This window comes from Ictidomys tridecemlineatus, chromosome 8 (genome assembly GCF_052094955.1).
Source record: "Ictidomys tridecemlineatus isolate mIctTri1 chromosome 8, mIctTri1.hap1, whole genome shotgun sequence".
Taxonomy (NCBI): domain Eukaryota; kingdom Metazoa; phylum Chordata; class Mammalia; order Rodentia; family Sciuridae; genus Ictidomys; species Ictidomys tridecemlineatus.
In genome coordinates this window covers 18,454,348-18,467,655 of record NC_135484.1, presented here as the reverse complement: position 1 = coordinate 18,467,655, position 13,308 = coordinate 18,454,348, and the positions used below count along the sequence as shown (strand labels likewise).

Sequence of the window (13,308 nt, the reverse complement as noted above, 5' to 3'; positions counted from 1 at the left end):
CAAGCTAATGAATTTCCCAATTTTGAGCCCTGTAATTTGGTCACTTAATTTGAACAGGAAGCTGGTTCCTATTCAAAGTTCAGCTCCCCTTTGGTCTTCATGAAGGCAATAGTAAACAAGAGACTGTAGGAGGAATAACTGATTCTTAAATAACTACTCTGGGTGAAATTGTCTATAAGGCTACAAATTTGTATGGTAGCGGATGAACTTAAAATGCCAAGGAATGGGCCCTGGTACTTCATTGACAAACATTGTTAAATTTTCTCAAGACGATGATTTCTTCACATGGCTGAAAGAATAAAGTTAGTGTTCAGAGGAGTCTAGTTTTCCTCAATACTTGGCTGCAAGTGGGAAGGGGAAGGGGAGAAAAAGCTTTCCCTCAGCTCTTCAAACTTGTCTATAGTAGCAGTACTTGTTTTGCCCCTTAGCCTGAGCTCTATGGCATGCAGGGCTTTGAGTAATGCCCTGGTATCTATACTCTGATGGAAGCCTTGTGTCAGAGCAAGTGGAGAACAAGGGGAGAATCCTGTCACCCCTGCCCATCCTTCCTTTCTTCATTTGTGGGAATCCACTTTACTTTTTTATACCAGTGCTTTATATTCAGTATTTAGATTCTTTTTCAGTTAGGATGTATTCTGTGCTGTGCTATGTCAATATCTCACAATCTCAGTGGTTTAATACAATGATTTATTTTTGCTTACTCTGTATGTCCTTTCTGGCTTGCTGGAACACTGTTCTCATTGTTGTCTTTGCTCTGGAATCCTAGCTGAGGATAGCCAGTTTTTAACATGTTAAGAGTCACCATAGTAGAGGGGAAAAAAGAATGTGCTAAAGAACTAGTTTTTTCTTGGAGATGTTCATCTTTTCCTTTCTTATTTCAAGGAGCATATCACATGGCTATCCCTGATTTCAAAAATATCCACAGGAAAAGAGAAGACTAGGTTATTTTTGAATGGTTATAATGACTATCACACTGCTCATTTTTGTTGTTGACATAGAAGCACAATAAAAATAACTTAGTTAATTTCCCCTCATTCCAGAGTGGATTTGGGCTAACTAAGTTAAATTACTGTGTTTCATTCTTATGCCATTTTGCATAGTTACTTTTAATGGTAGGTAAGGTAGAGAAAATCTTATTATAAAAGGTTATTTCATAAGATTCTGAATAATTGTTAACTTAAAATTAAGTGTTTTACTCATTGTCTTATTTTCATATGTAGTCAGATTTTATTTTGGTAGAAATATCTATAAATATAATAGAAATTATATGTAATTATTTAAATTTGGATTTTTTTTGTCACAGGGATATTTTTGTTCCAGTTTTGATTTTTTTAATTGTGGTAAAGTACACATCAAATTTACCATTCTAAGTTTAAGCATATATTTCAGTAGTGTGAAGTATATTCACATTACTGTGCAATCCCATAACATGGATATATTTTGATAGATTTTATTTTTATGATGTTTAAGGAAAAATATAGGAATTGAAGTCTCAACTCTTGGTTAAACTATATTAACTTGAGTAAGTTAACTTTACTACTTTATGTGATGGTTTCCAATTTGCAGAAAAATTTCCTGTAAGACTCAGAATCTTTACCATTTTATTTCTCTTACTGCATTAGGATAGTTTTATTTACGTCCTCCTATTTCTTCTGTAGATAATGGAATGACTATTATGTACAGCTTGGTGCTGGCTGCTGAGCATATATTTGACAGTATAAACAAGACAAATTTGGGTCTTGCCTTTAAGATCTTGGTCAAAACTAAGATAATTTGAGCTTCTTAACATGCCCAGTAAAATGACATTTGTTCAATTTGTTCATACTAAATAAATGATCAATTTCAACTCTCTTAGAATGATTTGATTTGAGTAATAACACAGACTTATGAATGCTCTCCTTGGTTAACAGCCAACTAATTGTCCTTGATTGGCAGTCAGCTAATTCTACCACAGACTGGGAGGATTAAATAATAAGTTTATTTCCCCACTGTTCTAGAGGTACTAGATTTGTTTCTTCTGAGGCCTCTTGCCTTAGCTTATAGGCAGTTTTTCCCTATCTCCTTATGTGGTCTTGTGTGTGTGTGTGTGTGTGTGTGTGTGTGTGTGTGTGTGTGTATATATCTTAGTCTTTTCTTTTTAGGAGAACACCAGTCATATTGGATTAGGGCTTATATGACTTTATTTTACTTTAATTATCTCTTTATGGGTACTATCTCTAAATACGTAACATTCTCAATTACTGGGGGATAGGACTTTAGCATTTGAATTTGTGTATGTGCACAATTTAGCTCTAAAAGAGAAATAGGCTAAAACCAACCAGAATAAAAGATAGAAACATTTTTTTATAAAATCTGCCAACAGAAGAAAACATAAACATTTTGAAAGTTGATGAAAGGCACAAAAGTTTAAATTTTCTCAATTTTCATGTAATTTTTTGTGTTGATTGCCAGGCTCAGTTCCTATTAAGGATTCACTAGTCATATAATTTTTACTAAATGAACTTAATTTGCCAATATCTATAGCATCTAAATCCTCATTGCCTGAAAAGGATGTCTTAGTGGAGCACTTTGGAGATCTGGCCTTTACTGCCCCATCCCCTGCTATGGATCAAATTCTGCCCCCTAAAAGATATGTTGAAGTCTTAACCCCTGGTACTTGTGAACTCGACTTTGTTTGGAAGTTAAGATCTTTGCAGATGTAATCATGTTAATAAAAGGTTATTAGGGTGGGCACTAATCTGACTGTTCTCTTTTAACAAGAGATGAAGACACATACCATAAGCTGTATACACAGAGAGAACATCCTATAACCTCAGAGGTAAAAGACTGGAGTAATGAATTTATAAACCAAGTGAGTTCAGGGATAGTTGGCAATTTCAGAAGCTAGTAAAGAGGCATGTAACAGATTCTCCACTAGAGACTTCAGGTAGATCGTGGCTCTGCTGACACCCTGTCTTTGGACATCAACTTCTAGAACTGTGGGAGAATGAATTTCTATTTTTTTACCCCATTTCTGGTAATTAGTTTTAGACAACTCTAGAAACTAATATATCATCTTCTCCCTGCTTCGTCTTGGTCTACCTCATTATTATGCCTTGTTGGATTTATATGTATAAAAAATAGTTCTTTGATTTTGGTTAAAACTGTGAATTTGATAAATAAAGTTACTTCTGGTAGTTGCAGAATCAGAATATGTTCCATTTGGCTTGTATTTTTTTTCCCCCTTAAAAGGACATTTAATTAGGAAGGAGACATGGATTGATATTACAACTCTCTGCTGGTCTTTTTTCATCACTATAAGTTAATATGACCAATATTCTTAACCTTGTTAAATTTTTGCACAAGTTTTAAAATAACAATATAAAGCATTTTAAGATTGAGGACAAGGTTATATATGTATTTAGTACTTGTTATTGTCTGATACTTACATCTCTTTATTATATAGTTCTTTATTGTTGATGATATCCTTTCACATAAAATTTATTCTCTGTGGTCATAAAAACTTTCCTATTGATATTTTATAGAATGGATTTTTCCCTGTAAGTTTATTAAACACCTGAACAGCTAAGTCTTATACATTTCTAAAGGCTTTTTGTTAATAATACTCTGATTTACAGTTTATATATGACTCTTTCATTTGATTCCAGATAATATATTTTAAGATTAAAGAATAAATAAACATGAATGTATTCTAAAGAAAGGAAAATGCAATATTATATTAAATATATTAATAATCAGGATTTTCTTATAATTGAAATATCAGTGAAGCATTCATGTTCAAAGTCTTTTTTGTTTGTTTTGGTACCAGCGATTGAACCCAGGGGTGCTTAGCAACTGAGCCACATCCCCAGTCTTTTTAAAATTTTTCATTTTGATACAGGGTTTCACAGCTTAGGGCATGCCAAAGTTGCTGAGTATTTGAACTTGTGTTCCTCCTGCCTTTGCCTCCTGACCTGCTGGAATTACAGGTGTGTACCACCACACCAGGCTCAGAGTTCTTTTAAGAAAATATAGCCATTGACAAATGGAATAATCCATTCAGATACCAAACAACAGTGGGATAATTAGTTTTATAAGTTACTTCAGGAACTGGCTGAACTGCTTTGCATCAGATTTTTCTTAGTAGCATAAATAAGTCAATGTAGAAAGAAAACTCATTGATCATTATTTTATTATAATGTTGTATAAATACTGTATTTTGTATGTTTATAAAGCTTGTAATTTACTCAGTATATCCATGAACAGGGTAAAACTAAGACAGCTATAAAAGAGAAGTAGGCCAAATACCAATCCTAAAAACAAAACAAAACAAAACCTATAAAGGTCTTAAGAAGATTTTGATTTAATTCACTGTACACAGAAAAGCAAGCAGAAAACTAATCACAATATTGGAACAAATTAAAGACCTAGAATTACAATTTCTGTGGTAATTATATCATATTGTCAAAATAATTTTCTTTGAAAGCACTTTAATGGAAAGTTTACAATCATTAGAAGTGAGAGTGATTTTGATGGATCAAAATTAAAGACTAGAACATAGGCATGGAATGATACCGAAGGCTGTTAGAAAGACAGGGGGTTTACTGTATTTGGTCTGATTCTAATCCAGAAAGAGAATTAGTTATTGATATGGAAATGTTGAATCATTTAAAGAATTGTGCATATAAAGAACCATTTATTCAGACAAAATTTTAAAAGGAGGAAAAAAAACCCTTTTGTTTAATATTCAGAGGAAAGACAGTTACGATTTGATGACCCTGAAACTGTAAAGGAAAGTTATACCTTCCTAGAATAATTATCTATGATAACTAAGAAATTCAGACAAAGAGAAGGGCCAGGGACTCATTTGGTTGCACAAGGTCCTTAAAATGTATTGACAGTATGAAAAAATTATATGGAAAAGGAGATATGTAACCAAAGGTGAATATAATAATAATTTAATTCTACTCATGAATAAAATAAACTAAGTCCTAATAAAAAATAAATAAAAGAATGAATGAGTGAAAATACTTTCTTTTGTTTAGGACAAAAAGTGAAGTAGATTAATAATAGGTAGTGTTACAACACATGCAATTCTTCTACCTGTACTAATGCATTATTAGCCCAGTCAAATTGTAACTTAGATTGCTGAAAGGACTGACTCCTGTACCATTATTGTCTGGCTTAGAAGAAATATAAATGGAAGTAGTGTTTCAAATTTGAAAATTTAAAAACCATTATGTATTGGAAGCTAAATTAAGTTTAGTTCACCAAATGTTAGATACCTCCTGTATACTAGGGATTATGCTAAGTTTGGGGATAAGAAAAATGATAAATGGCTTGAACAGTTTACATTAAAACAGAGTCCCAGACATACACACTATGAATGAATGCTATTTTAGAGGTTTATTGTAAAACATACGATTAAAAAAATAATCAATGTTCTTTTTTCAGTTTCCTTTTTTACCCAAAAATCAGTCTTCAGGAAGATACCAACTAAAACCACAACTACACATCAGCAGTGACTAAAATATTGGCTAGATTGTGTAATGCCAATGAATTTCTCATAACCTACCTGTGAGAAATTTAAGTATTAAAATCACTCTGGAAAATTTTTTGGCAGTATTCACCTTTTCCATGACCCAATAATTCTACTCTTACACATATACCCAGGCAGAATTCTAAGGTGAGTCCCAAGGTACCTGTCTCTGGCATATACATACCTATTCCTCATAATTTAAACACTCATTCAGCTGGGTGAAAAAGCATTTTGCTGATAAATTCCAAAGTTAGTAAGCCTGATTTAATCAGGTAATCCTTCAAAATGTCCAGGATTCTTCCTAGTAAAAATTTCAGAGGGTAAGAAGGATTCATTGGGTTCTAGATATTTTCTTGCTGGCCTTGAAGATAGAGAGGATCACATAGTAAGGAATGCAAAATAACCTCTAAGAGCTGAGAATGTACTCCCTGGCAGCAAGAAGATGAAGTTTCAGTCCCATAAGTAAGAAGCTGGATTTTACTAGCAACCAGAATGAATTTAGTAGTAGATTCATTCTTTCTCAGCACTTCCACAGAGGGATACAGGAATACAACTTGGCTGTACTTGGATTTCAGCCTTGTAAGTCCCTGAGCAGAGAACCCTAGGCATGCAGTGTCTGGATATCTGACCAACAGCAACTGTGGAATAATATACGGGTGTTGTTTTAAGCCACTAATTTTGTGGTAATTTATTATAGAGCAGTAAAAAATAATACAAATTTGATATCTAAAAATCACTGCAACACATGCAGTCATGTGTTGCTTAATGATAAGAATATGTCATGTTAAATGTTTTGTTATTTTCATTCTAATATGAACATCATAAAGTGTATTAAATGAAGATGGCACTAGGCAATAATCTTATGGAACTACTGTTATGTCTTTGTTCACTGACAACTTTGCCACCTTTGATAGAACTCAGAAAATAGAGCACTTACCTAATACTTCCTGTCCCCCATTATTGTTTCAGATGTTAGACTACCTATCCAGTTAAACCTGTGTTTTAAAAGTATAAGAATAACCATTAAAAGAACAGAAAATATAAAACATTAGAACCAACAGAGGAGGGGAAAAAAGAATGAAGAAAATGAATCAGTAATGGTCATCAAAACATAAATGATGAGAATAAAAAGATGGAAGAAATAAGGTCAACGATATCAGTAGTCAAGATCATTGTTAATATGCCAAATTTGTCTACTAAAATTTTGAGATTTTCAGATTGGACTTAAAAACAACTCAGTAGAATGTAACCTTAAATTGTACTATATAAACTTAAAAGCATAGTTACACAAAGGGAAATGGAAAGAAATAGAGGGTAAAATGCAGATCATGAAAAAAATATATGTAAGGTTGGTATGGAGAAAATATTAGTTTCACTGAAGGATGAAAGAAATTCTGAACAAATGTAGGACTTCATAGGAAGGAATAAAAAAGCTTTAAATATCACTTCTCCCCAAATCAATCTATAAATTCAGTAGAATTCCGATCATATGTATGTTCTTCATAGTTTATCTTATCTAATTCATAGTATTACTATTCATGGTCCAACAGTGATTATTATCATTGTATATTATTGTGTATTATCATCATTGTTTATTTTCACCAGAGGTATTGGAATTAAAGCTTATAGGTTAAAGGTTACACAATGAGTGATGTAGCCAGATTTGAGACATGCTAACTTCAAAACTCCTCTTTTTTTCAAACATTCCATGCTATCTGTTTGGTATATGACCTTGTGTAAGTTGATTTAACATAATTAAATATTAATCACAATGAGTAGATACATCTAATGGTTGTATATCATTTTTGCTTCTCTTGAATCGCTACATCATAATTAACTCGTTAATGCAGTCAGTAAATCGTGGCAGGCATTTTTCTTATTTCCTTTTACATATATTTTCTCTTGCAGGGTTACATTTTGCCATCTACCTTTCCAGAGTAAGTGGCTCTATGTGGGTACTGAACGAGGTAATATACATATTGTCAATGTGGAGTCCTTCACACTCTCAGGCTACGTCATTATGTGGAATAAAGCCATTGAACTGTGAGTTTGAGCAAATGTTCAATATATAAAGTATCAGTATTCTATTCGATATATCATTTTAAAATAGCCAATCAGTAAATCCATATGAAACTAAGTATGTGTCAGATGTCTTGATATCTAATTAGGATTTGTTAGTCTTTTGTAAATATTATCCTATTGGCATGGCAGTTTGTAAATTTAAATGCTTTATATGTTTAAATAGATTAATATACACCATTACATGTACATATATTCAAATATGTATAAACTGCAGAACAAGTTTAATGAGATTATCTTAATTTTAATAAGTTGAAGAACACGATTTTTTTAAATTCTTTAATCTTTTTAATTTTTCTTTTAAATGTTTGTCATGATTCACAGATAGGCTCACAGAATTTAGATGATCTTGATCTACAGTACTTCTTTGATATGATTTAATAATCAATAAGTATAATGCAGATATTTGCTGAAGTGAATGTATTACAGAGTTAATTATGAGATTAATTATACTTAATTTTGATTCAGTGATGATTTTTTTTTATTTACCAATATTAACAAAAACTTGTCCCTAAGGATCTTTCATGCTAACTTTTCACTCTTAAAGATTTTTTTTGTGTCTTATCTTTCTACACATTTTTTTCTTGTGTTGTTTGGATAGGCAAATAAATGATTAAAGATATTAACAAGATGTTTTTTCAGTGTTTCCTTTTATTTTTAAACAAATACTCTTGTTTTGCATCCTACAATATTTGTCTTTTTGATACAAGGATAATTTTATGACATGTCTCTAAATGTATCCGGGTAGCTATAATAGTGTATTAAGACTGGCTTTCCCTCCTATGGCAGGAATGTCATTAGCATATGTCAGTTTCTTGGTAAGGTGGATTTTCGAGTCTGTTTTTTGACTTGATCATGACATCTAGTGGGTAGGCCTTGTTTGGGCAGCTACAATTTCATAAACTTTCATAAAGTAGAGTGGTTTTTTAGCCTATAGAATTTATGAACAAGGGGTATACTTTTTCCTTATGTATCAGCATTTCAGGCATATTCTTATCTAGATGACTTCTTTTTCCTCTGATAGAAGTATAGGTGACATTACTTTGTCAATTTTTAAAAATGTAATAGAATTTTTCCTGTTCTGGTAAGAATTTTGGAACTTGGCAAGATGCCCAAATTAGAGACTACAAGTAAAATAAAATATTAATGTTTCAAATGCTGTACTATTTAAAAATATTAACTTTAAGGTTTCTATCAGGAAAATGGGTTTACTTTGCTGAAATCTTTGACTAAATTGAAAATTCTTTTCTACATATAAAGTGTATTTAATTGTATATTTAGTTGACATGTATCAACTTGAATGTAACTTGTAGTGTATTTGCCCTGGTTCCTAATGTGATTCTTATTAAGAACTATATAGCTGTTATTGAATACTTTCTGAAATGCTTTCTTCCTTTATAAGTAAATCTTTATTTATTTATTCTTGCAATGAATATGTATCTGTTTTGAAATTTTTAAATTGAGAAACATATCTATCTTAACTTTTCTTTTTTTTCTTAGATCATCTAAATCTCACCCAGGGCCTGTTGTCCATATAAGTGATAATCCAATGGATGAGGGAAAGGTAGAATTTTATCTTAAAATTTTTTCATTATTTAAATGCATGATTTTTGTGTTTTTAAACATGCAAACTATTCTAGGACCACATGCTGAAAAGTTGAGATTGCTAATAAAGATTGTATATTGTATGCACTTAAGGGTTTGTTTTTCAAGTCAAACAAGTAAAAGAATCAGAATGATTTGTAATTTGAAAAAGCAAAGATACACTAAAGCATAAGTAAAATTTAATTATTAATTGCAAATAGTAAGTATAATTTAAATACTTTCAATGATTTCAATAATTTAATAAATTAAAATTATTAATTTATATTTGGCTTGATCAAAATATTTTCCCTGATTTTCTGATAAATTGGACAAAAAGTTTGGTCCGGGGTTCCTTTTAACATTTTAGTTATGTAGTTTTTATAGTGCTTTTCATTTATTGCTTTATGTTAGAGTTATCTTTATATCTCATTTCCCTTAAATTTTCTTTATAATTCCAGTTACTAAGGGAGAGGCTTTTTGAAATGTTCTTTAAGTTTTGTATAATTTGAGATTTTTTGAAATGTTATTTTATTTTTAAGTGTGGTAAAGGATGAAGCTGAAAAGGTAAGAAATAGATATACCATTGTAGTATGTCGTGTTATAGAATTTGAACTTTACCTTAAAAATAATAATAAGGCCATTAAGAGCTTTAGGTGGAAGCATAGATAACCCTGTTGTTTTGCATTTTTTAACTGTACTCTAGCTCCAATATGGAATGGGTTAAAATAGAGTCGAGGAGAACAGAAAAGAATATCTGTATATCTTGAACCATGATGAAGATACTGGGGATGGAAGGACATAATTTAGAAAGATAAGAGAATGTAATCTTAAATTTGCTTGTTTTTTTATTACATGTTGAGGGAGGAACTAGAGTTACAGATGATCCTTGTGTTTCTGGCTGGAACATCTGAATAAATGTGGGGATAAGGAATAGTGAAAGAGACCTGACAACAGTGAATGCCAGAGAAACTGAGAAGAGAAGGATGTAATTAATTCATGTTGAATATGTTTACTTAGAGGTTCTAATAAAGATAAGCAATGATATCATCATTGGAAAGATGTACCTAAGTCTCATGAAGAGTTTCTAGGCTGTTTGTGATTTAGAACTAATCAATATATTGATTTAGTGAGATTGCCTGAGAAAGTGCAGAATTTGGAAAGTTTATAATTTCTAAAGCACATACAAATGTTAATTTTTATTAGTAATTTATTAAAATTTATTAGTGAAAATGTGTGCGTAGGATGTACTTTTTTCTTTTTCAAAATGTATATTGAGTCCCTTATCAAAGGCATATAAATATGCAATTCAGTGTTCTTATTTGCCATCTATGTGATTAGTAACTGGCAATGAAAGCATTTAGTTATAATTTATACTTGAAAGATATGAATGATAATAGTTACGTTTTATATAATAGAATATAATAAACGTTTTATATAATAGACAATCATCCCTAGTTAATGTGGCTTTTTCTTTTATTATAGCTTTTGATTGGCTATGAATCTGGAACAGTAGTCTTATGGGACCTCAAATCAAAGAAAGCTGACTATAGATACACATATGATGAGGTAACAGCATTACTTTTACTAATAAAAGCTGTTTTCATTTCTCTAATTCAAAACACCTTCTCTAAGAATTTGTTGATTTTAGTTTAGATAACCCATGTAATTGCACTTAGTAGGTTGTTCTCCCATTATTAATTTATTCAAATAATTCAAAAGATACAAAATTGTCCACTCCTATTTGGTGACCTAATTCCCTTACAGGTAGGTACCATTCAATCAGTTTCTCATGTATTCTTCCTGAGAGTTTATGTATATTTAAAAGTAAATTCATAAATATGTTCTATTTTTTCTTTTGTATCGATAAGTGTTATATAGTTTGCTTGCTTTATAGTCCAAATAAGGCAAATAATAGGGGCTCAAAAACTGAAGGATAAAAAACAGTAAAGATTGTGATTGAATTATAAGCCTTTTAAATTAAGTCTTTTTTAATCTATAGGCCTTTTTTACTCACTCCTCACCTTCTTTCCTTATGTGGCTCCTCCTTTTGGTCACTTATTTTTTGACAATTTAGTCTCCCAGACATTCTGTTTTTCTGTTTGCATCCTCATTGTCTTTAACATCTTTTTAAAAAAATATCTTATTTTGTTTATTTGTTTTTATGGGGTGCTTAGCATTGAACCCAGTGCCTGTCTCACATGTGACAGGTAACTGCTCTGCCACTGAGCCCCAACCCCAGCCCCAACATCCTTTTTTTTTAAGACATTTTTTTCTTCCCCTCAAATTACCTATAAATTGAATGGCCTATGAAGCTTGATCAAATTCAGGTTCATTTTTCATTTTTAGCAAGACTATTTCATAGATGATGCTGATACTCTTCAATCAGTTGGATCCTCATCTGTTACTGATATTGGCAGTCTGTGGTGCTAAAGACCTAGATCTTCTAATGCCCAAGTGGTTGCAAATAGATTTCTTCTCTATAGTAAAAGAGAAACTTCCTCTTATGCTGGTTGGTTCTATAATAATACTGTTTATGTAGCAGAAGTAGAATAAATGCTGAATTCATAATCTTTATTTTGGTACATGTTAATAAGCATTCCTAATCTGAAAGTCCAAAATCTGAATTATTCCAAAATGGTGCTTTTTGAGCACCATTCAAAATATTGAGTATTTGGGGGGTTGGGATTAAGGATATTTAGTGGGTGAAATCTATGCAAATATTCCAAAATCCAAAAAACTTTGAAATCTGAAACACTTCTGTTTCAGTCATTTCAAATAATCAACCTGTATTTGTTCCAAAGAGATTATTTTCTAGGAATCTCAGTGATAAAGCAGTTTAATTTTATTTCATTTTCACTGTGTGCTTAATGATTGAGCGATATAATATATGTAAGTCCATTAAAGTTATTATTTATATTGCTTTTCAAATTGTGCCAGTGAACCTGTGTCTTGGTGATAACCATATATACCCCTGAGTCTTGGTAATAATCCTATATTATTAGATAGCTTCCTTGCTATCTAATTTTAAAAAGATTTTTACTGATCTTTTTTATCCTCAACCAAACTTAAAATAAGATTTCTTTTCTTTTCTTTCTTTTTTTTTTTTTTTTTTTTTTTTGGTACTGGGGATTGAACTCAGGGCACTCAACCACTGAATCATATCCCCAGTCCTATTTTTTTTTTTTTTATTGAGAGACAGGTTCTCATTGAGTTGCTTAGTGCTTTGCCATTGCTGAGGCTGGCTTTGAACTTGTGATGCTCCTATCTCAGCCTCCCAAGTTGCTGGGATTACAGGCATGCACCATTATGCCTGGCAAAATAAGATATTTTGCCATGGAATTATGGCAAAGTTTCTTGTTTTTTTGATTGCATGTGTGCGTGTGTGCGCGCGCGCGTGTGTGTGTGTGTGTGTGTGTGTGTGTATGTGTGTGTGTGTTTTGGTGTGAAACAGTAGCTGGCATCATAACTTGGATACTGGGATATTTATGGTTTTCCATTCCGTGAATAAAGCTATTGCTAGGAAATGTGTAAGTGGTTTTATCTCTTTAAGATAAAATGTGAGTTATGCTTTCATATTGAAACATTGTTACTCAAGGACAGACTGAATTGGGTAATTACAGCAATACTTTGAATACTTTACAAATGCTTGCATATTAAGCATAATATATCTGACCAAAAGTAATTTCCTTTTTATTCATAACATCATACTATTTGTTTCTCATGAATCAAGATCTTCAAATTAAAAAAATTTTTGAATAAAGAGTTTTTATTATTTCTCTAAAAGTTTCTTGTAGAATTGAAAGCATATTTTTTAAAACTTATTTATTTTTTATTAGTTCTAATCAATTATACACAATAGCAGAAAGCTTTGTGATTTATTGTACACAAATGGAGCAGAATTTTCCACTCCTCTGGTTGCACATGAAGTAGAGTCACACCATTTGTGCAATCATATATGTACTTAGGGTAATGATGTCCATCACATTCCATCATAGTTCCTACCCCATTCCCTCCCCTTCCTTTGGCCCCATCCCAAGTTCTCCACTCATCTTATGCTTCCTAATGCCATTATAGATTAGCATCCATTTATCAGAGAAAAAATATGGTCCCTCCTTTTTTGGGATTGG

At 31.6% G+C, this 13,308-nt stretch overlaps 1 protein-coding gene across 14 annotated transcripts in view; it reads left to right on the top strand.

Annotated features, from left to right (window-relative positions):
• The window catches only part of Stxbp5 (syntaxin binding protein 5), a 164,221-nt gene that overhangs the window by 41,825 nt on the left and 109,088 nt on the right, over positions 1 to 13,308 (top strand). For all 14 annotated transcript variants that reach the window (XM_078018936.1, XM_078018934.1, XM_078018933.1 and 11 more), the window contains exons 6-8: positions 7,427 to 7,561; positions 9,098 to 9,161; positions 10,664 to 10,747. In XM_078018936.1, the coding sequence (XP_077875062.1) occupies positions 7,427 to 7,561; positions 9,098 to 9,161; positions 10,664 to 10,747 (283 nt within the window). The remainder of the gene's footprint in view (positions 1 to 7,426; positions 7,562 to 9,097; positions 9,162 to 10,663; positions 10,748 to 13,308) is intronic.